This window comes from Tinamus guttatus, unplaced genomic scaffold, assembly GCF_059628265.1.
Source record: "Tinamus guttatus ecotype Peru unplaced genomic scaffold, ASM5962826v1 Tinamus_guttatus_pri_ptg000402l, whole genome shotgun sequence".
Taxonomy (NCBI): domain Eukaryota; kingdom Metazoa; phylum Chordata; class Aves; order Tinamiformes; family Tinamidae; genus Tinamus; species Tinamus guttatus.
This window is the reverse complement of record NW_028288936.1, coordinates 1,878,189-1,903,544: the sequence shown is the minus strand read 5'-3', so window position 1 is coordinate 1,903,544 and position 25,356 is coordinate 1,878,189. Positions and strand designations below refer to the sequence as shown.

At 37.4% G+C, this 25,356-nt stretch overlaps 1 protein-coding gene across 1 annotated transcript in view; it reads right to left on the bottom strand.

Moving 5' to 3' along the window:
- KHDRBS2 (KH RNA binding domain containing, signal transduction associated 2) overlaps positions 1 to 25,356 on the bottom strand; it is a 336,178-nt gene that overhangs the window by 192,136 nt on the left and 118,686 nt on the right. The window contains exon 3 of the mRNA XM_088531225.1: positions 19,743 to 19,859. Coding sequence (XP_088387351.1) covers positions 19,743 to 19,859 — 117 coding nt within the window. The remainder of the gene's footprint in view (positions 1 to 19,742; positions 19,860 to 25,356) is intronic.

The following is a 25,356-nucleotide window of genomic DNA, read 5'->3' as shown; positions in this document are numbered from 1 at the left end:
AAAAAGCATTTCCTACAGAACATTTTAATAGCAGAAATATACATTTTTTGAAAGTACTCTGGTAATGAAAATAATTGCCTGGTAGTGAAAACATGCACGTACCACAGAGCACTGCTATTCCTGGGTATGGCCCGGCTAGAGGAGCCTTTCTAGATCAGAGGTTCTGGGGAGAAAAGTTTATCACAGACAGCTTGCTCTGAAAGCAAACGGTCAGCCAGCTCACCCAGATGACAACTGTATTTTCTTTACTCCTACATTATGTAGTACATATTTGGACAAAAGCTGAAGGGAAAATAAGCCTCAGTATCATCACAGTACCACGCACCATCGCACTGACCATCCATAGACGCTTCTACCATTGATTCTCCTTCTTCTCCGAATGCCACTGAGCTGAGGTGGATAAGAAGTGTTCCTGAGGGAAGTGCTACATGAAATACGTGTGAAAGGAGCAGAGAGCCCCAGTCAGCTACACACTTGATAAAAGAAGCTTTCTCTCCTTTCTTTATTTTATTTGGTTTCGATCCCAAGGAATGTGTGTACTGCAGATGAGATGTCAGGGACAGAATGCCAAGAAAACGCCAACCTCAGTCCAGCACCCACGGAACAACCTGGCAAAGCGCAGACTCGACCATGGCAGGTCTGGACTGAGCCTGTCTTCATTAGGGTAGCAGGACTGTCTGACGTGGATGCAGCGCCATACGAGCAGAACTGGATTGAGTATAAACCCCAATGGGGAAAGTCTCCATGTCACAACGCTGGGTGGGGGGAAGGACTGAGGATTTTGACAGATGAGACTCGATTTCATGATGCTTTTTTTCCAGAGGTTAATGTCATTATTTTTTTTCTGAGAAATCTTTCTTTCTTTTAAAATGCATCTATACTTGAAAGGTTTTGAAATTAATATTCTCTTATTTTAAATGCAAAATCCAATTATTTTCTAAGCACTTAGAAAAGTCTGCTATGCTAACTGCTGAGAAGGTCATAGCAATTTAAATACTTAAAGGATAAAAAAAGAAGAACCTCTTGAATTGGCTAACCTTTCTTAAGTGGTTTCTTAAATTGCTCCAAAGTTATTTGATCAGTGAGAGTGAAAGAGAAAAGGAAACAACATGCCAAGCTGCACAAAGAATAATTAAGTAACAGAAATCTCACATGCAGCTCTTTCACTACAATACTACACTACTGGATTCACTGTGAGCAGGCTAGAGAAGGAAAAAACCTCCTTTAGACACCCACAGGGTTCAATACCTTTCTATTTTCTGAGAGCATTCCTTTAAAAAAAAAAAAGGAAAACATTAATAGCTGTGTTCTAAGGAAAATAAAAATAATTCTACCTTATTCCTATTATTAAATTTCGTAAGTGAATAGAGTAACATGGCAACAAGAGCACAGATTTTTGGTTTAAAACGCCTTTAATCGATGGGCAAGAAATAGAGCTGAGTAAATAATCTGCAATATTTTATTTACTGAATGATGACCTTTGTTCATTCTCTCAAAATACCTGGCTGCAGACTTGAGTTTTTGCTATCAGTGCCTTGTCCCACAAATCTGCCAGTGCCCTGAATTTGCTCAGCTGTTACTGACCCCAATGTTATATCACTTCTCTGAATGGATGAGTGTTTTAGGCACAAGAAACTTGGCAAATGGGGATCTCCACTAGCATTGCTGGGTGTGATTCAAAAATTTTCGAGCAAAACTTGATCGGACAAATAACTACAGAAGGTATGAGAAAGGGAGTAGGTACAGAGCAAAGATTAATTCACTCTGTGCCTGACAACCATTCACTGTTTAAATATCCAGTGTATCCGTAACGCTGTGCCTTACGCTGTGGTTCTCTAAATCTGCATGATCTGAGCAAGCCTGAATTCCCCCTGAGCCTTTGGCAGCGCCACTGCCTTTCGGGAAATGTAGGCCCCAATCGCTGATTTTTCTTGGTTTCTTTGTAAGTAAGTTATATAGTAACTAGGTAATTTTAAAATTTAAATCCCTCTTTTTACATTATATAATCATTCTTAGCTTATTCATTTCTAGACTTATGAACCCCCAGTTCTCATATCCCATACTGCCTTTTTGTTCTTCAAAATATGACAACAAAACTGACTTCAAAATCTAACATGAAGCACTACAGGAAGTGCAAGTCAAACAATAAAACAGGTGCAGTGTTATAATGCTCTGATCAATGAGCTTGTCAGCGGGCCTGTGGGACAGAACAGGATCACGGGACTAACTCCTACCCAGCAGGTTTGCATTCCCCTATAAAAGAAAATTGATGAGCAGACAGAAAACAAAAGATGGCATCTTCTGGCCAGCATTTGCCAGCAGCTTGGGAAGAGCTTTCTTTGTAGCTGTCTTTTTATTCCCAACCACGTATTTCCAAAGCAGGAGGGTTAGGAGAGCGTTACATCTTCGCTGCACAGACGGCGCGTGCCGAAGCCGCGCGGCTGCCGGCCTGCGAGCGGCCCTCGAGCCCCCGCTGCTGCGTCAGGGCTGCTCCACGTAACCGTGGTGCTCAAGGAAGGCACCTTGCAGAACCGGCACCTTGCTTCGTCAACAGTGACTATGACATGACTGGCAATAAAAATACCAAATATCTAGCCATGAAACTTTTCTTCAGCAGAATCAGATCTCAGCATATAGCAAGAGATATTAAAAATCCTCTTCTACATCCCCACTGAGTGCTAAAATACCAGTAAGGACTATATTACTTGGATATTCTGACTTACTGAAAAAAATCTAATGATTTAATCTGTATCACCCAGACTGGAATGATAGTATAATGTTCTATGCAAGCTTGAGCAGAAAAATTGTCCAAACTAAAGCAGGCAGAAAAAATGTTTAATTCACCAGAAATGTTCATCAGCTGCAGCCCTGAAAAAGTGTGGACACGTTTTGTTTTGTTTTTTTTTTCTCACTCACTGCCGTACTTCAGGATACTATTCTTGCATAGTTTTTCCCTTTCTTACATTTTGGCAAAAAGTGATTAATGAAGCATTAGATAAAGACACAGAAACTTCTTGAAGGCAATTCTGTAGTAAAGAAATTGTGCCTGCAAGACAGAGAGAGACCCTGGCTGACACAACAACCACTCCTACCTAAAGATGAGCCTAAATCTTGGTACTTTGCAACAATTTGTGTTATCTTAATTTTTGACTATAACACATGGGTGAGATTCAGTTGCAGATAGTGACAGAGGGAAGTGAGACACAGACAGCTCGTGCATAGCAAATCATTCAAGAATCTGTTACCACATCTTGAAATTAAATCTCATCATTTCTGAGGCCTGGAACATTTGCTCAGGGAAGTTGCTAGTATTCCTAGACCTCAGTTTTCACTTTTATTAAATAGAGCTGTCTTAGTCCTAAACAGGCTCAGGCTGTGTCCACTGGGGAAACAAAAAAAAAACCTTCCTCTTTTCTGTTGAGACACAAATGCTCAAAATATTAAGAGTTAGGCACAGACAGAGGTCAGAAGATATCACTTCTAAAAGTGCTTTGAAAGGCATTTGTATATTCAGTACTTGTGAGACATGGACTTTAAACCTACTGAATTATGTGACTTCAAACCACTACCTGCAACTTCCCATTCAAACATTTTCTAAATTTCCCCATGTGTTCAGGAGGCTCCTCGCAACCATCTACCAGATCAGCTACCCCTTCCCTACCATAGAAGTTAGTGCCACTCTGTCTTTTCTTTAAAGCATCAGATACTTGAAGGAAACTATGTATTGCTATAAGAAATTTACGTTTTAAACGGCAGTTGTACAAACATCCACTTTCTCATTGAAATTACAAACTGCAGACTGACAGAGCCCTCTCTTCTTGCACAGTCTCTGGAAAGAGACTCCTAGGCTTTGGAGAGCGGCTTGCTGAGGCACCATACAGCACCATAAACGCTGAACGACTGCCCCATCAGCTTTAACTGACACCATGCTCACCGACACTGCGGTTTGCCAAGGAGAACACCACGTGCATGAGAGGAACGGTTACTAGTGCTTCCTACCGCTGACTCTGCTCTCCACAACCCTCTTCATGGGACCTACTCTAGAAACGAAGACTGACAGCTTGCAAGAAGTTGGCACCACGCGTGCCCTTTGAAGCAGCCGCCTGCCAAAACAAGTGATTAGAGAGCAGGAAAGGGCTTTCAACCACAACCAGAAAGGACGTAGCAAGCGTGACAACCACCGCGCACACGGCAGCAGCACTGGCGGGCTGACGTGAGCACTACTGAACATCCGGCAAAATATTTACGAGACTCAGGCGATCAACCCAGTAGCAAAATGGGAGACTGCAAACACCGAGACACAACAGAACCAGACATTAAAGCTGCTCAGATTAAATGCCCACATAAGTGATGAAAGTGGCATTCATACAGAAATAGGTGGCACAAAGAAGATTTATTTTAGAGAGAGAATTCTGGACAGGGCTGCAGCTAGATGCTTCTGAATCATAAAATTATACGGATTAAAGGTGTGCCCAAGAAAAGGTAACTAGAAATAAATTACATTTATTTCTGTTTTTATTATTAAAAAATAGAGCAATAAAGAATAATTAAAATCATTGGGAGTTATTACAGGAGTAACATTAGATCCTCTCAATTTTGAATAAATACTTGACCCCAACACCATACCCCTGCACCAGAAGTCCTATTAGACACATGACAGCTAAAGTATCCTGGCTGAACGAGACATGTTCATACCAGTGCATATCCATCTTTCCACAAACACGAGAGGTGACGCAGGCGGGTGCTAATGCCAATGCCCACCACATAGGGCAGGCGAGAGCCCTAGATGAGCTCCAGATCCCGGACCATTTCAAATGATGCCAGGCACCGATGTGTTCTTATCTGTGTCAAAATTAAATTGACATACAGCATTTAAAAGATGTTTGCCTGCACCAGTAGTCTTTCAAAGACATGTTGGTGAAATGCCTAAATGCTTCTGTAATTTTTGAAATGACAGTCACATTGATAAGACTTTGCAACAAGACAGAAATAAAGACAGAGAACTGAAACAATTAGGAATGTGTCAGACAAGAAGAATGTACTTCAATATACAAAACACTGAAAGATATAACAAGATATGATTATGAGTTAAGATAAGGTATAATTTTATAATAAAAGAGTTTTATAAGATTGATTATCTTGTTTTACATATGAACATAATTAGTAACAGATAACCAGCTTATTTTCATTTTTAGATAAAAAATTTAAAAAATGCTAAACAATAATCCAGTATTTAGGGACTATTATTCCTATTCACCTTGGCAATGTTCTTATTAATGCCTAATTAACATAACTAAAAACATATTGTCTTTGTCTAAAACACCTACTTTTTTCACACTCGATAAAGAAGTTTATCCTGCAATGACACTATAGTCCATCACAATTTACTCCAGGAAAAAAATCTTAATGACATTTCTGTATGCTTCTGAATTAATTAAAATATGTGCAACACAAAGGAATGGGATAAAAAAAAACACAACAACAACATAAGTATATAAGAATCATGAGTAAAACTGCGAAGTATACTACTGAATTTCTTCAGACCCAAAATCTGAGACAACGGAGTTCCTCCCATGAGTGTCAAGCTGAGCAGTAACAGAAGGGCACAGCTACGTGACATGTGGGATTTCCGTCTACTCAACCCTGTCCAAAATCATGGAAGCCACTGAACTGTATCTAGACTTCATTTAAACATGGGCCCAAATGCAAACTTTGACAGCAGCATGGGTCTGTGCCCTCTTCAGGAGCTTAAGAAAGTAAAATCTTTATGCTCTCACTGTCCCTTATGACAAACATAATCATTCAGGTTGTATGTTGCCAGCCCAAGTATCATTATATACCTGCTCAAATTAAGTCTGCCTTTATATATTTATTTATGTATATATATACATATATATATATATATGGTAACATTTAACTGTTGCCAGGCCAAAGAAGCAGCTTGAAGTCATCCCTAGGAAAACATGGTGTAGTGTAAAGCAAAGCACCTTCACACTACTCAACTGCAGGCATGGACCGTAGGCAAAGGCAGATGTCCCCTGGGTCCTGCAAGGACTTACAGCCTCTCCTGGGGATTGGCACAAAGCAGGAGCTCAGCTGCGGGTGACCCAGATGGGGATGGAAGAAACAAAGGGAACTTTCATCTGATGCTTTGGTTGAGCTTCCTTAAACTTCATAGTCACTTGTGACAAGAGATGTGTCACAGAGTCTTCTGGCTCCAGGTCAGGACCACCCTAGGAGCTGGGAAGGCGGGTGAAGAATTCACATCCAAAGAGTTAGGATTTGTCCCACCTTAAAAACATAACCTTCTTGAACTGATGCTAAAAGAGTAAGAAATAGCAGAGAAATGAAACACTTGATTAAAAAATAACCCACGTAAATCACAAGAAGCAGCATGAAGGTGGAATTAATGACTGCCACAATCCAGACACCAAAGACATCTGAACAAACTGAACAAGAATACACAGCACAAAAGTATCACTTCATCTGTAGCCTCAACATTTTTTTTTAATTCCATGAGATGCCAAAAGCTGACAGGATAATTTCTAATATTTAAATAACTCAAATACACTTCTATCAGCCCAGTAGCACGTTCATTTTCTTAATGACACTAAACTGTGGCCTATTCAACACATAATGAATGACTTTTCTGTATTTAAAATTAAAATGAGAGCACGCATAAGGAATTACTCACAGAAATAAAGGAACAAACTATCACAAATACATCATGGTACACAGAGATAGTTAACAATTTTTCATGCCCCATAACACTTGAGTCTTAAAGAATCAAAGCCATGACATTTCCTTGAAGTTTATAAACCCTTTTTCTCAATCATTTCCTTGAAGTTTATAAACCCTTTTTCTCAATTTACAGAAAATGAAAGAAATAAATCAAAATCAAGACATGGATACCCTTTAGATTGGCATCACCTGTCAGACATTTGAGCTTGTTGAAACCCTTACAGAAACATATTCCTTCTTAGACTCTTTTAGACTTAGATTTCTTTTTTTTTCTTCTGGTATCAGAAATCTGTTCTAATATTTGCCTGCCAAACTTTCAATGCTGTCTACATATTCTGCTTCAAAGTCACAAAGGACTTACTTATTTTTCTCATGACATTTCTTGATACAATGCAACGAGAAACCTATGCACCAATAGCTTAGGAAAATGTAATTAGGCATGCTGGATGGCGAAGCATAGCATACGCTTCTATGCCAGCTAATGTATTATGAAGGGTCATTTGATCTTGCATTTCATGGTATAAGGTGATAACTTATGCGTGATAGAAAGGAATTCTCTCCTCGAGCATATTACCATTTTCAATTATCCAGGAATGCTATTTGCCCCTACTTCTCTCCTTATTGTTTTCTAAAACACTGAATATCATTTCCAGAGCCAGGGCATTAATAACTTAGTGAATTATGACAACTCCTTGATTTCTCTACTGTACTACATATAACAAATACTATAATGCAAAATGTGAACAAAATGATATATAATTCAATAACTTTTTATTGTTTAGACACAGAAAAGATGAGTTTGGAAATGAAAGTCTATGCAACGAATGATTTGGACTGTGATCTATCATAAGACTTTTCTCATGGAAGCCCACAGGAAGAAAAGTAACTAACTTTTATATAGAATAGTTTACATACCTTAGTCACTTTAATGGGCTTATTCACTTTAACTGACGTACTACAAGGAGGCCTCCAAACACGCGTGAACAGTTTAAATCTTTTCTAAGTAGATTTCAGAATGCTATTTATAAATTATTTTATTATTTAATAGTCATATACTTCAATGTATACTTTAAAGAACATGAAGATTCCTCCTCAATCATGAATTTGCATTAAAGTTGTTATATCCCACTACGCACTTACTATACAAAATAACACTTACTGTATACATGGCAGATTAAGTAGCAAATGATAAAACCCAAGGAAAGCAAATTAAGTGTAATCTCATTTAAAAATACGTATGATTATTTTAAAAATTATTTTAAATTTGATACAAACTTCCAAGAATAATGATTCATTTAAATATCACATAAGTAATAAACCAGCCATATTTCTACTATTATTATTCCTATGAAGAAGAAACATCCACAGCAACTGCAAATTTGAACAATGTCTAAGTGGTATTTGGGATACCATTGATACCTCATGGTATTGGAGAAGGAAACGTATATGGTGTATTAGGCAATTCTGTGGGTATCCTCCAGCTGGCACCGATTTTTCTGCTAACAAATGAAATTTGAAAAAAAAATAGGATCATATATTGAGGAGAAATTTTAATTTTACATGCAGAAGATGAAATTGGCTGCAATTTCTTGTTTATTTATTAACATCTCAAAGAACTACTATGAAATTCTTGGGCACTCCTATGCCTAATATTCTCTGAATGTACATGCAATCTCTTTGATGTTGCTTATTATCTCTGCAGTCCCCAGACCAGCTGTGATCTGCTAAACTCTCTTTTTTCATAAGGTATTTTCACTGCAACTTACAAAACAATATATGTAACTAGGAAAATCTTGGCTGGCATTTGGGGAAGCTGTCTCCGTATTCTTTTTTAATAGACCAGAATCCAAATTTATGCACTTAATCGTGTGAAATTAAATTCATTCTATTCCAATATTCTCCTATTTGGATGTACACATCATCCAAATTGCATTAGAGGGAACAGAATGACACAGGATGACAAAGCAAGACTCATCCCATGTATCTTGGATGGGTAGATGTCCAAAGGGAGGATTATCTTTCCTCTGGACATAGACCATGTTTCTCATACAGAGGGTCTCAACAGTGACTCAAATTAAGCCCATAGATTTTAGAGAGCCTATAATAACTGATAGAGAGTCCATAACATATTCAGTTCCATGGAGTATGTTTTAACAATTGCAGAAAAACCTTTTCAAGGACAAACTAAAATATCAATTGCATGTGCAACAGTCTGGCATTGAAAATATCTGAAAACAGTAAAGCAAAAATATACATATTAAATAATATCAGACTACTCAGGAGTGCACATTTGCTACATCAACTTGAAGAAATTAAAAACCATTATTTTTCAACTTACATATGTACCTATGGATCTACTGTCTTCTTGATACCCAGAGACTAAGTATAAGCCTAGTATTATATTAGAGTTGAAGACAATATATGAATAGTTAATTACATTTTTAATTAAGGAAGTAGCTTTGCTGGTCATTCCCCATTTCTCCCTACCCCGTAAAGTGACCTCTGGAGAAGGATTAAGAACATAACACCATAGAAACATCCTTTTCCTTTCCCTCTCATGACAAATAAAAAGGCACTTGATAACAGACTGCTTCAATATAGCAGGAGAGAAACAAGAGATGTAGATGGACAGAAAAACAGAGCTCTTTTTTTTTTTTTTTTTCTCCTACAGGAAAAGTTTCCCACTTCAGTAATGACTCTTATGTGAATTCGTCAAACGTTATAGAAATTCTCCAAATTATTTATGTGCCAGAGTGGCACCAAACAAAAAAGAAAAAAAATACACAACAAGCAGCCATTTACTTTGGACCTTTACAGCAAGGGTTTGCAGACATAGGAAGGGAGGAACAGCCTAAATTCAGCAAAGCACTTGTACATCCCCAAGCTACAAAAACACATGTTCTTAAGCCTTCTAAAAGCCGTTTATGAGATCAAGGTCTAATGTTAAGCACCAGGGCTAGTTCTAAAGACCTGCTTTCAAACAAACTTACAAGATAGTGGAAAAGACAAAGGATCAGTGGTATATGGTGATCAGGGTAAGGCTCTGCATGCATACTTAACTATGATACCCTCTACCTCCCTCCAAAATGCTATAAAAATAGAAACTCATTCTTGGATTATAAATAGAAGTCATCTGATTTAATACAATGGAACATATGGCCTTATAAAGAGATAAAGAGAGCATCACACCAAGAGAGAAAGGGTTTGGAAAAGAACTTGAAAGTCTCAAACATAACCACAGATTTCCTTAAAACTCTGAACTTAGAAAACTCTAGGTTTAGTGCAGTAACATGCTGTATTTGTAAAGAGATTTATAGCTATCAATGAACTAGTTCTTTAAAGACATATTTAAAGTAAACAGGCAAGAATTATTATCCTTTATTGTGAGAGAAAGTCCCTTTCCCAGAGCCACATAGTGATCGGGAACTAAACACAAAATTTAGACTTCTGACTGCAAATTCCAGGTCCATATTAGGTTCAATTCATATTCACCTCCGAGGGAAAAAAACAAATACAATAAAAAACAATAACGATACCATCTGGCAGGTTAGGTACTTTTTGTTGTTGTTGCTGCATATTCAAAATAATGATTGCCCAGAGCTGCATACTTGCTTTACTTTAACTATGCCCAGAACACAGCAATGTACCTCAAATGCTCAAGAGTTCTGGGAAAGAAGCTCAAGAGTTCCCGGTGTCGGAGAACATACAAAATTAATACTTCTCTTTTACAGACAACATGAAAAGAAGCTTTTTGTTGTTTTGTTTTGGTAAAAGATGGCTACAAGCTTAAGCAATCCTCTACAGAGATTTTCCTTAAAACTGTTACTGAGTAACCACAAATTATTGCAGAATGCATGAGAACTGTACAACAATGAAATTATAGCTATGAAGTTATATTGATTCTGGGTAGATAAATGAAGAAGGAATGCTACAGTACAAGAGTAATCAATCAGAAAAATAATCTAGAGACTAATCAATGTCTCTGAATAAGAGAACATTAATCCCTGATGGAGATATTGCAAACAAAGTATTATCTAGCTTAGCTATCTAAATTTCACTCACCATCTTCTCCAATTATGTTTATCATGGAATCAAATTTCAGAGGACTCCAAAGAGCTGCTGCTCCAAGTCTAATTTTTTTCATTATTCTATTTAATTGTGTGCACTGTAATTTAATTTACTGTAATGCTGCCTCTATTGTGGCAATGCAAAATTCCTTGTAACAGTAACCTATTAAAGCATATTAAAAGTATTTATCATGGTCCTCAAGAGCATAGATAACATTATGCACAGAAAACTGGGATTTAACATAATTGCTCCAAATAATTCAAAATAGCTCTTTCTACATTTATCTACATGTAAAACAGCACGAACAATAATCGTAAAACAAAACCAAGCAAGATCAAACCTGGTCATTGCACAGGCTCATTCAGATAAATAAAATACTCTGGAAAATAAATCTCTGCTCTGAAAAACGTATAGATAGAGGAAAAGAATACCTGTGTGAAAAGATCTACAGTCCCTAAAATTGCCATAAGCCATTGAGTTCATTTACTTCTTTCATTTACCCACCTCCTTTATCTCTGTCTTTTTCTTTACTCCACAGAAATGCCCTGCCTTTTTGTCCCAGAGCTTGCTTTACTCTTTTTAAGAAAACTTCTCGCCTTCCCAAAGCCGCTGACATCGGCGTTAGGGCTCTTGGTGATGACACCTTCCAAGCCTGGCAATTCGGGCAGTTTGGGGGAGTGGGCAAGGGTCTCATGCCCAAACCCCTCGTGCTGGTGCAGGGCACCAGAGCGCCCGCAGGGCCGTCAGCAGGGGAGGAACTGCAGCAACTTGCCCCAAAGGAGCCCCTGCCCTTCGCGCCCTGGCTTCCCACCCCAGCACCAGCCGGGCACGGGGAAGAGCGCAGCCCGGGGACTGGGTTGCTGTCTCTAACGCGTAGCAGACGCACATACCCTTTTGTTTTTTTGCTGTAATCAGAAAATTCCACAAACAAACAAAAAAACTTACTTCGGGGCAAAATGTACTAAGTGGTTACAAGTTGGCAAAACAGAAAACATATAATCTTTCACTTCTCTGAATAATATTTGTTTTTCACTAAGGGCCATCTTGTCACTTTCTATGTTCCTCTTTTCACTACTTATTTGATTTGTTTTCTGTAAAGCAAAGGCTTATCATGACTTTTAACTCAGAACACAGAAAACAACCCTGAAACGCGATCTGTACATTCTGCCCCTTGGAATTAGTTTAATACAGCAGAAAGAGAAGAATGTGTCCCACCTTTTGAAAACAGCATCAAAATTCTAAAAAATATCCCAGCAAAGCTAAGAACATCAGAGTTTTTTAACATCAGATGTTTTAACATCAGAGGCGAGGGAGGAGATGAAGGTTTTTAATATCATCGCTGTGATGCATCAGTAATAAAACAGGGATTTGGGGGCATCTGTTCAAAGTCTGATGTAATTTTTGTATGAGAACAATATGTTTCCTTAAGTATCAGCACTAGCGCATGGGGCCGATACTTAAGCACAAGGTTAAACTGTCCCCCCTTCCCCGCACTTGGCTGCTCAGTTGTGAAAATGCCATCACTATTACATGGGACACCTGAGTATCTACTTGCATAAAAACAAGCAGTGGTAACTTCATCTCCCCCTATAATAATCGAATACACATTTCATAAGTAATATGTAAAAAAACTAGTGATACAAGTCTGATTTCTTATTTTAGCCTATACCTGCCAACAGATTTACACTTTATCTGTAGAGGGAGTTTGTATGTTCTTCAGAAATTTTGTTCAGTTTGTCTAGATCCACAGTTTGGAAGTCTCTGGTACCTTTTGACATAGATTAATGTAGACTTCAAAGAGTTAACTTGTTTTGCAAATGACCTTCACTAGAAATATTTGAGTTTGAAAATATGGAGGGGCTCTGTTTTTTTGATTTTGCTTACATTTTTCTTTGTTGCTGTTTGTTTGTTATGTTTCTGGTGGCCTCACAGCAGCCAGGATATGAGAGGTAATGGGATTTAGTAAGGGAAAAAACTGCTTCAGCAGAGGTACTGAGTTGCTTCTGCTCATATCTTGAAGGCAGGCTGAGGGTCTAATCCTGCTCTTGGTCCTAAAATGGCCATTGTGGTAGAATACCTGTAAGCTCTAAGGTACCACAGAGACTGTAGAGACAATACCATAAAGTTAATAATGCTTTTATAGTCAGCAAAGGAAAACTCAACAGAAAGAAAAAAAAAAGATTAAAAGATTAAATGAGTAAGCACCAACTTAGCGTTTTAAAACTAGCAGTTGATGGTCCTGGATGTGAGCCAGTTTCCTGAACCAAATATCACATGTTATTCTATCTTTCCCTTAAAGATTTTACAGCTAAAGATGTCAGAAGTACTTCAATGAAGTGGAAATTTCTTATGTAAGAAACAAACATTTCAGGGATTTTGCATAAAATCTAGATCAAAACTCCCAGCAGGCTGAAGTTACGCCTAAGGGCTCTGTTTTAAGAATGAAAATTGAGTTTTTTTTTTTTTTTTTAATCTGCAATTTGTATGTTGGTGAGCTGTAAGAGCTGAAATCTCATGATTTGGGCTTGACTAGCACAGCCATAAACTAGAGCAAGCAACTACACTGGTTCAAGAGAAATGACCCCAGTGTAACACCTGGTGCAAGAGACCACTAGATGATTAATCTACCTCCTAGTGTTTTCTGTAATTTCTTATAGTTCAGAATGCTGTCTCTGAAGTGAAATATTGTATATGTAACCATATTGTTTAAATGATTTTAAAAGGCATCCAGCAGTGACACTCACAGGTTCTTGCGACTCAGGACAGAAAAGAAACTTTTGTTTTGATGTTTAGTAAAGCAAAGGGACTGGGAAAAGGTATAATGTAATATTCATATCATTGCTTCCAATGGACTGAATTTGCCACTTTTTTCTTACCTTTTGAGACCACCGGGCATTGTTTACACAGGCCTATTGGAAAACCAATCAGGTCAAGGGAAAAAAATCAAATAACTAAGTCTTCAACATTAGGATACTATACTTACAGTAGACACTATCTAATGAAAAAAATATATTGTACTTCAAATCACAGGGTTCCTGGGCATCAAGTTGCTTTTCATATGTGGACTCAATGCTGTAATATATTTAAACATATACTTACAGTCTGTGGGATGGCATTCAGGGCGCTTAGCATTTGTAGGGAACAAACTAGTGTACATTGTAATTCTCCCATATTTTCAAATTTTATATCAAAAACTCACATAATATGGGTATTTAAAACCACACTGAAGACTTTCACAACCGAAACTACATAGATTCTCTCTGTGCTGGCTTCAGACTTCAGATAAGATGTATATGATACACATCTTATTTGCAAAAGACACTGGAAGGAAAGAGAAATGTGCCTTGTCTGCAAGAGGCATCAGAAGGAAAAAGACTAGATCCATCAGTTGTCATGAAATTCTTAACATTTGTGCTTCTCAAAAGGAAAAAAAAAAAAAGGAAGAAACCCCGCTAACATGGCACGTTGGTATCCACTGTCAGAGGAACTCCTTTGAACAGGAAGGTATTTAATGGCTAGATCAATGAGAGACAGTTCTAGTGCACTTCAGTTTTCTTTGACAAAATCTTTCTTTAATAACTCTTTTAAATAATAACAGCTAAAATGTGAAAAGGAGAGCAGTTAAATGCTCATTCAGTAGCTGATAAAGATTTAGGCACGAACAAGTAGTTTCTTATGTTTTCAAAGCTTCGGCGCAAGTTTGTTCTTTAATTTCCCACGTTTTACAGGAAAGAAAAAAGACTTTAATAACAAGGTCTTCAGTCATACAAATGATTTCTAGGCCGTGTGTGGCAGTTCTGCTGAGCAGTCAAGAAATAAACAGACGTGAAGGGAAACTCCAAACACATTTACAGAACATCTTCCAAACAACTAGGACAAAAGCTATAAATGAGTGGAAGTTTAAACCATGAGAAAAATGGGTAATAAACAGAAAATGTGCAAAGCACAAAGTGATGTTGACAGGGTTACTCTCAGGAAAAAGTGAGTCTTTAAATTAAGGTGGCAGTTACCTATCAACATGTGCCCCATGTAGCAATTTACATCCTATCTTTCAGGCTAAATGCTTATTTCCAAATCTTTTCTTTTTTCTTCTTTTTTTTTTCTTTCATTTTTTTTTAAGTTCAAGGATGTTTGTACTGTCTATGAAAATACAGTGTGAGCCTTTTCACTATAAATAGCTTCCTCGCCTTGCAAGAACTGCTCTGCAGATGATGCATAATGAGTCTTCAGGAAAAAAAGAAAAAACAGTTCAAAATCCACTTTTCATTGTTGATAACAAATAGAAAAGCAATGAAAAATCTTCCTTTGAGTAAAACTGAAAATGCCTCAGAAAAGTAATAACATTTTATTGTTTTTAGGTAATTCACTCAAATTTATTAAAAACCTTCATTTGGGCTCAATTTTAATGAAAAGTTCTTCCAAAAAAAAAAAAAAAAGGCTTTTATTCTGAATATTTTTTAAGCAAGAATACTTGCACATCTGTAAAGGTTCTTTCATAATCCTTCTTTTTCCTAGATATAAAAATAACTAAATTCAATTTGATTTCAGAATTTTTGGAGCTTTCATGTGTTTTCCAAATTACTTCGTGTTCATCGAACACTTTTCTTCACCTCCTTCTCTGAATGTTCCCATCATAAAGTTAAACACGTAAGAGGAAAGACAAAAGACTCAGCTGCACAAGATACAGTTTTTCTCTCACAAAGGACCTGCTGTATTCTTACATTCTTTCCATCGAGTCTTCCTCCATTTCACTATATGGTTTTCACTATAAGGTTTTACTTTGTCTATGCCTTGTTCACTGTTTCAGTTATTAATTTGGGATCATGATTTTTATTTCCTCTCTTTTACTAATATTATCCATACCAATTCATTAGTGGTATTGCACAAAGTACAAATTCCTAGATACACTTCCCATATATAATCTTATCTACTCCAATACAGTCTACCTATGAAAAAACCATAATAAGAGTGTGTGAGGTCATGATGCAAAGAAGCACCATGTGGCTGGACTATAATGAAAGTTTTTGACCAATTCTCGCTGTTGCCATTGCTGCCGTTGTTGCTAACAGGTGTTAAGCACCAGCAATACACTGAAGACTTAAAATACACCAAAACCAGCTGCAGGTCTAACCCGGTAAATTCTTAATGTAAAATCTCTATCATATCTGAAATTAAGGGTGTAGACTCATTCCAGATTACTGCACCTTGAGATCTGCATTTTACCTCCAGGTGATAGCAGATCCCGAAGGAAAAATATATTTGGAGGACTATGTGGTTTATTCTTCCCTTGAATTCTCTCCATCCCAAACTCCTGTAATCTGCAGTTATGTAATGCAGCCCTTAATGAAAGTTCTAATAATATCAGCATTTTTAATTTATCCCTATTTCTAAATGGTCTTCATATTCCTCTGAAAATATTCTTCCACTCCCATCTGCATCAAAGCCCAGCCACTCTGTTTTCTCATATACAATGTTCTGAATAGAAATTGAGAACATTGCTCATACATAGACCTAATACCTGAACCTACATAAATTCTGGCAGAGAAAGCAGTCTTTCTAGTATTTATTTTTGTGTAACTAATTCAAAATTAGAAGTGCCTAAGAAACAGCTCTACATTTTTTTTTTGCTTTTCTTGAAGAGAAGCCATGCTCTTTCTGCTATATTTTATGCAAAAGAGCTGTTGTAGCTAACTGTTTTGTTTTTTCCTAATGGTGCAGTGGAAGGCATTCATGGTGTGTCTGAAAAGGAGCGAATCTACATCGATATATGAAGGCAATCAATTCATTCCACTTATAATGAGATTTCTCTTGTCAGCTCAGTTTGATTGTTTGCTTTTATTACTATCTTCCATGCCTTCTATGCTGCTTCTTTTTGGAAAAGAAGAAAAAGAAATGGGAAAGAATCAAAAGCCGAGAAACTTAACAATACTATGCTTAACCTCATCACTACCTGCTCAGAAGAATGCATATTTATAGCATTATACTACTATAGGAATCATGAGCTTTAATGGCATCCTATGAGTCAGCAAGATAATGAGAGTTCTCAGTTTGGAAACCTTGCTATTTCCACCTGTCATAAAAAACACTGGAAAGGGCTATGTTCTTTCAACAGGCAGAATTCACAGTGATCACGATCATGTTCATCATGTTGAACAATACCTTCTCTAAGCTTAAAAATAAGTGGAGTTATTTAGTTATCAAATATTTCAAAGTAGCTAGGGGCCAACATTGAAACTACAGCTTTCAGTATCAAACCAAAAGGACATCTACAAGTCAGCATCCATCTTCTGTTATGCACAGCAATAATGTCACTTTCCATGACAGGGCTTTTTTCCCCTGCCAGAATTCTGTAAATCTTTCTCTTCAGGCAGTGTCGGTTGCAGAAAACTGAACTTCTACTAATTGAGCCAGGAGCCTAAGCTTATGCCAAAAGATTTAAGTGCTCGTATTAACTGTTCTAGAAGAATCACTGAGCTTTTGCTTACATCTGCAATAACATTCTGCAAAACTGTTGCAGTAAAATCTGAGCATCTATTCACAACTTTCTGTGACAAGTATATAATCTCAGTGGTATTTAGTGAACCACTGGAGTTGTTCATAATTTTAAGTTAGTTGCATTGCCTCCTCCAATTAATCTAATCTGCTCATGCACTGTAGGCATAGCCGACACTCAGAAAACTCACATCAGTCTTAACAAGTGTCTCCTGAGGTTCTAGAAAGGAACAGCCCAGATTCTTCAGTCTGTGGAATTTACTCATCGATTTACTTTTTCAAGCATACAGAAAGTATGAAAAGCAGATAAATCTCCCTTTATATATTCTGCTTTCCAGACTTGGAAACTGCCCTTCCACATGCCCAAAATTACGTAAGATGTCCAGAGAGTTTTAGTGTAGAGCCAAACATTTGCATACCATCATTTTGGCACCAAAACGACTAAAATCATTGGTTCTGTTGCTTTTGAATGGTAGGTATCTTAGGATTTCTGGTATAAATGTGTTTCATCTTTTGCAGCAGGCCTGTTGCTGAAATTGTCTCTCCAATGCTCTGATCCAGCTGAACAGCCAAAAGCGACGGGCTAAGTGGAAGAAGCAACATGGCCTATGGCATGACATAGGCAGCTCTAAGGATATTCCAATTTACAGGGAGAAATTACACAGAATTTTCCCCAAAAATCCTCCAAACTGAAGACTTATCATGAGATGGACCCAAGCTTGTTACTAGTATGGTAGAAAATAACAAGAACAAGCCTCCACGTTCTGGTAATCCATATTTAAATTGATTTAAAAAATGTTGCATACATGAGATTAATGAGTTTGTTTTATAGTCAGAAAAATCTTTTAACCAGAGAAAGTGGTATTTTGCTTTGCCACAGCAATTTTAAAACATTATTTACATTTACAGTCAAATATATTTTCTTTAACTCTTACCAAGTTTTCAACCTAGAACATCCTCTCTGAAATACTAATTGTAACTATTTATCTAACACAGGATCATCCCCTGTCTTTTTCTTGGAACTGGTAAGTGAAGTACACAGATCAGCTCATCCTCTTCTTCACTCTGATTGCCCAGTGATTTTGTTTTTGTTTCAGGCAGTAGTGTCCTAGCTGGATTAAAGTAACAATAACTTACTTCATCACTGCCATAGTTAACACTATTTTACATTGCACCTTCATTTTTTACATCATTCTGATACAAATGCATTTCCATGAAGTTAATACTTAACTTCAGATTGTTCTTAATGCCTAAAGAAACAGACCCTTACTTAATTCTGCTGAGATATTCACGACTGAATGTAATAACTGGCACGTTGGCGCTGTTCTTACGATCAGATGAAATTCAAATGATGAGTGACCAATCTCAAAACCAGAGGACTGGGTCCATCTACTTATGTGATTAAACATCTTTATCTGGTGAAAAGCTCTTCACAATTCCCTGTCTGGGCAATCGCTGCTCCTGGCAATAATACTGCAAGTATTAGGTGGCTGAGAATGGAGCTGGCGGACATAATACAGATGCAAATCACAGCTACTTAGCAGAAGGCACATTCATTCATCCAGGCAGTCATCTTTTATCCTTTCAAAAGAAAGGCAAAAGTCGTAAAGTATTTCACTTGTCAATAACTAAAAACAAAACCTATTGTGTAATCAACATATATTATCGTAAAATAACTGTATGTATGTTCAACATCATAAGCAAATCTCTGCAAAATGAAATACACTCTGCATGCCTAATTTCCCTATTTTTTTAAATACTGCAAATGGAGATCTTATAATGCAAGTGACTGATGATACACATTACCAAGACCAAATAATGCCAATAATAAAAATGGTAAAATCCTGATTAGTTTTTCCTTTATTCTGGCACTAGCCTATATTTCCTTCTTTACTTAGTTTAGCTACCAAGATGAATAACAGAGTGACAGAGCAGAAAACTGAGTAATGCTCCATATTACTAAGTGCAATATAAAATACATTTCAGTGAAATTATTAGTCATTATTTCTATGTTGACCATAATACTGCTGTTCTACACACTGTGAAGTAAGATGCCACAACACAATCAATACTTGTTCTTTCGATCTCATTTATATGAAGCCCCCTTATTTTATAAATAATTACTTTTGGTGCAAAAAGCAGGCAGTGATTTTTTTTTAACTTGTGCATTTTTAGTATGATTTAAATATTTTTTCCATTATTTCAGATGAATTATTTAAATAACATTGGTATTGTTCCAATTGGGGTGGTGAAAGACTATATGAGAAGCAAGTTTTATGCAGTGGAGAGAAAAATTTTATTCAAGCTGTTCATAAAAAAATGAAGAAGGCCTTTGGAATCAGTCTATTCATTGAGTCATTAATAGGTACACATGTAATCTAAATAGATCAGTTGAAGTAAAAGTGTATCAGCATTAATTACAATCAGAATTCACACAGTACCTTAGCTTTATCCCTCATGGAGCCTTTCCCCAGGATAGACATCTTTGCACCTGTCTCTTCTTGTAACCTCTTCAAGGAGTTTCCTCTTGGCCCAAGCAATTTCCCAACAAAGTTGAACTACAAAGCAAATAAGACAACTGTTTTAGACATGAGGCATTTTTTTTTCCCCAAAACTTAACAAGTCTTTATAAAACCTGCTTAAAAGAAAAACGTTTCATTTCCCTAAAATAAAATCTCATTGCTGAGTTCTGGCCCTCACTCATCAGGAAACAAGTTTGAAGAACTGAGGTAACTCTTAGAACTGAAGGCAGTAAAAGCATTCATTCTTCCTATGAACCCCAGTAAACTCCTCTCCAGAGGAATGGCCAGGGGCTCTGTAGATGCATTTTCATTTACTTCTGTTCCTCCTTAGCTTTATTCCTCCCACTCCACTTGTCTGCTTGGATCCTAGCCCGCTGTTGTTGTTGTTGTATGCTGCTGCTGACCCTTCTATCTGAACAGCGGTGGCCTCAGAGCTGCTGAATATGGGATGAGGCAGGAGAGGGAAGAGAAAGACAGGGTTTGTGGGCCCCAGGGTTAGGACTTGGTGTTCCTGCTCCGTGGAGGAACAGGATTCCTCCTGAATTCCACTCCAGCCTTTATGTGGCTCTGTGACCAAATGGATTGCTAAATAATATGACAACATTCACTCAAAAAATATTGCAATATAGATATGCACAACTTTAGAAATCAATACCGTGTACATTAGACCGTCATGTTACAGACATTTTGTGTGCAACACACAGTGGACATACTGTCCTGTCAAACTGAACATTAACAGCTATTAAGTTAGTTAGAAAGCAAAAAGTGAAAAAAGTGGTGCAAATTGCACTATAAGGTGCTTTAAGCAAGCAAGGGAAATTCTGCATTATTATTCAAACGTTGAGAGAGAGAAGCAGGGGGAAGAGACCATGTTCAGTTATTTGCACATATGCATATGGCACAGGACAGAACAACCCAAAAAGCTCCAGATAAAGCAGATAGCAGATCCTAAATGTTCCCAGTAGTTGTTCACAACCTACTTACTTAGATAGTTTTAACACTAGGAAACGTGCTCAACATGGGACACACAGTCAAACCCAGCCTTCTCGTCTGAAAGCTGACTCACAAAATAACAAAGACCTTATGTACTGCATTTACATGTATACACGTATATATATATATATGTGTGTGTGCATTAAGGGTATTCAATAACTGCTAAACAAGAAATTTGTGTCTTATGAGCAATAGCAAAACTGAGAGAAAGAATACATTCTTTTCCTGAGTCAGACAGGTTTATTGGCAAAATAATATATTCTGTAACATTAGGGCTTTAGATGGATTTTTAAGAATTGATCTTTTTCATATTGATTTTAAAATATGTGCTGTTTTGTGTATTGGCTTCAAATATCTGTTTTGCCAGCCAGTGAGCAGATCACAAAGCCATAGGTTGCTCAAGATATTCAAGCTATTTCCTCAGAGGATTTTGAAGAGCATTGGATTTTGACTGGCAGGCTGCTAATATTCTTAAGCACTGGCGAGTTCATATGACTCATACCACTTATCATGGTTCCTGGGTAAAGAGGAGATATGTCTGCATGAAAATTAGAGGACAGAAAACTAAATAAACTGCATATTAATGTTACATCAATTCCAAGCAGCAAAAAAAGGGCATAATTTATTAAGTAAAAACAATTTGTTTCTTCTGTTATCAGTAGCATCTTCAATTTATCATGCTTCTGTGCTTTCTAAAACCTGTTAAAATATTATATAGCATGATGTCTTCAAAATGAGTATGGGAAACAACAACGCTTACTTAGTGTGTTTCTAAATTACGTTCGAGTCTAAACAGAGAGCGCTGGCCTGGCATTCAGGAAAGATTTAGCTCAGTTCATGAAAAAAAAAGGGATTGCTTTAGTATTTCTGTATTTATTTCAGAGCACTACTAGAAGGAAAAATAGGAATAAGAACATGATCAAAAGAAATAGCAATTAAGGAATCAAGGATATGCTATTATCAAAAAATATTGCAAGAAAGCATATCCTATTTTGTTTTGCTCTACCTCCTATTATAAATTTAATCTCTTAAAAAAAAAGTGGGAAAATATTCTTGTTTCCACTCTAACCAAAAAGAAACTAAAACACAAATGTTAGATTTGCTTTATATCATAAAATAAATATGCATCAAATCAAATGTATTAGAAGTACTCAAATTCAGAATTAAGTCTGACTTTGAGTCCTGGGTCTTATTTACTCTCTACTCCTAATTTGGTTCAGGTATTGGTTAAACCATCGAAGAAAATAAGAGAGACATGGCTCTTCTAATAGGAAGCACTTTTCTAGACCAGATGTATTGCCACCTAAGTTAACATATCTGATTTCAGCAAGACGAAGTATCTAGGGGAAGTAGTAAGTTGTAGGACTGCAGAAAAACACAGCAAGTTTTGGTGCTCTTAAACTGTCATGTTTGCAAATTTTTCCAACTTTATCTCCTGATTTAATAGACATTATCAACCCTTCCCATAAATCCTACCTCCTCTGAATCACCATGGTAACACCACTATGTCTTGAAACTTCTTCTTCCAGGCCCAATTTGGCTTGGAAGAAGTTGCTGTCTTTAGGAAGACTGCTAAATTTCACAGCAAAACAAACCCAAAAACCTAACAGTACAGCAGGAATGGCAAGGACTGAGCTTTAACTTTAACCTGAAACCACACACTCGCCCTTGGATGTAAACCCCCGGCAGCAAGTGGATGCTGAGTAGAGAAAGTGATGCCAACACTTGAGCTGCCTCGTTTCCTCATCTCTCTGCTGGGCAGACGGACCCTGTCAGACTGTGTCCACAAGTTACAGCAGAAAATCATTCATAGCATTTGTATGGCACCAGCGAGAGTGAAGGCAGAGAGAGTTTAGGCTGCATCCTTCCTGTGTCTCTTAGTATTACGAAGAGCTGTCTGTGGTGAAAAAGGGGTACCCAGAGAGTGGGGGAAAATACTATGAAGAACCCAGTCAGAGGTGGGCCCACCTTGTCAGTACATTACAGTAAAACTATCAAAATACAGTTTATTAAGATTTATGCTGAACATTTATATTTAAGCACTTCATAAACTGTCTAATAATTACCTTGAAATACTGCTGCAAGGGATTGGTAGGGCTTGCATAAACTATGTACAAAGTGGATTTTAATCACTTCCCAGGAAATAGGTGTCTGGGGGATTTTAATTCTATTGATTATGAGGCAGACATGCATTCACACTTCATCCACCTTCTCAATACCTTCTGAAAACACACATCAGGAAGCGAGCAGTAACTTACCACTGAATAACCGAACAGCTATTAATTGGGTTTTGCTGAAAGCACCAGAAAAGCCAGGGTGTTCTGTCAGAAATTTGGCCATTACACTTGGTCTCCAAGCATTCACAATGCTATGGTGCTATTGGCTGTCTGTAGCATCAGTCTGCTTTTCCAGAACTCCCACAAGGCTGAAAACATTGGTATAGTATCTTTCGATCAATAATTCATGCAAGATTAAAAGCTTTCTGTTTACATTTGGGTAACAAGTGCACATAAGTATCAGAAAATTTCACTTCAGCAATAATCTTAAGAAATGTGAAACATAGCTTTATTCCTCTGCTTTTTTATTTATTCATTAAAATATGCTGGACAAGAGCCTAAGCAGAACAAGTTTTAATAGCAGCTATGGCTGTTCTGCACCCAAACAGAGGGTGAAACAGTGAAGGAAAATGCAAATGCTCACTCAGCTTGACAGCACATATGGCTTTCCTTAACCACAGCCACATGTTACTGGTACAGCTGTTGTAACTACATATCAATCTTAGTTTGAACCACCTCCAACGTGTGCACAAATTTTCTCCAAAAATTAGTTGCTCTAAGTTTCAGGGATAATGCCAGGTCACCTTAGGCAAAGACAGTGGAAAAATGACGATGTACAGAATTGAGAGTATGAACAGAAAGACCTTGGTCCTGGGGCCAAACACTTATACTTGCAAAGTGGGATCCATGGCAACTAGAAGTGTTGATGGTCTTTTCAATCATATTTATGAGTGCAAGCTAGGCATTTTGCGTGTTTGTACAAACCCTTCCCATTTTATGGCAAAGATTTTGTGTACTATTTTCTTAGATTTTTTATCACCTGTGGAAGACAGATGCATATCTTCAGGGGAAAATGATCAGGTGATAGTAGGAAATGTTTTACTCATATTCAAGTGCACATGATGGTTCATACGTCAACAGCTGTGCAATAAATTCTCTCCTTCGCAAAATAAAGTCTGACAGAGAAGTATATTTCAGTAGATCTTTTGAGTATGTACAATCACAGTCTCCTCAACCTCTTCCCCAGCTATTATATACACAAGTTTTATCAGGTTTATCAGTATCTTGATTACATTTTCACTCCACCTCCAATAAGCAACTAGGCTGTGAGGTACCCAAACCCAGCACTCTGGCTTCTCGGTCCCCATCGAAGTTCTTTGCTTGTTTTTCTGTTTGCTTGTTCTCTCAAAACTTTTATCTTCAAATTTTATCTTCAAATTTTATCTTCAAATAGATATAAGCAAAAGTAGGATCATGCTCTTAGTCACAAAGAAATTACTCTCTTCCTCCATAGCGTACTTCACCCATCTATTTGCAAACCTTTGTGTTTAAACACTATATTCTGAAGAGGAAAGTGACTGGCACTGTGAGAATTTCTTTGGGGATATATATGCTATGAATCAGTATTTAAAACTATAGACTAGATACTAAAGAACCACATGGAAAATGGTGTGAGAACCATTCACATTAAATTTCTTACACACTGCCTATTTTGCTGAAAAGCTTAGTGTCATGCTCGTTGCATGAGCACATCCATAATCACCCACTTGCTTGTAAGATCCTCCCAAACCCCTCCATAATAGAATCAGTCGGTCTTCAACGCACCTCACTTGCTCCAGGTTAAGACCCAGAAAAAAAAATATGAATCGTCCAAATCTACAAGGTGCTGTTGAGCTGGAACACAGTGCAGGCGATTCACCCTGACTACCAGCATTTATTTTGCTACTGTATCATGTACCGGGGCATATAAAGGCAAATTATCTAGGACATGATCACAGTGAGTTTGAGCTTTGAAGCAGATATCTAAAGTAAAAAGACAGAGCTCCTCTATTACATCTGTACTGTATAAAGGGTGGGGGAAAGAGAGAATTTGGAGAGCAAAAAGTCTTTTTATATACTCACTATCTTACCGAAAAGGATTCCTTGACACCGCACACGAGAAAATAAAAGTTTAATTAAAATTAACCAACAAAATAAAGAAGTTGTGAAGCCCTAGATGCATGTCAGAGATTCAATCAAACTTTGGATTTTTCTGCCTAAATAAAGCCTGGGCTTTTTTTCTTTTTCGTCTAGGCAGGTTAGCGGGCAGACTCGGATACAACCGGAGCCAGTTGTCAGGAGCCTGTTCTGGCAGGGGACGCTTGTTCAGCCGTGGCCTCAGCACCCGGGTCCTGAACTGACGGCTTCAGTGACTGCGACGAGGCAGCAGCGACTGAGGAGTCTCATCACTACATTATTCTTGCAACGCCCTGACTCTGTAGTTA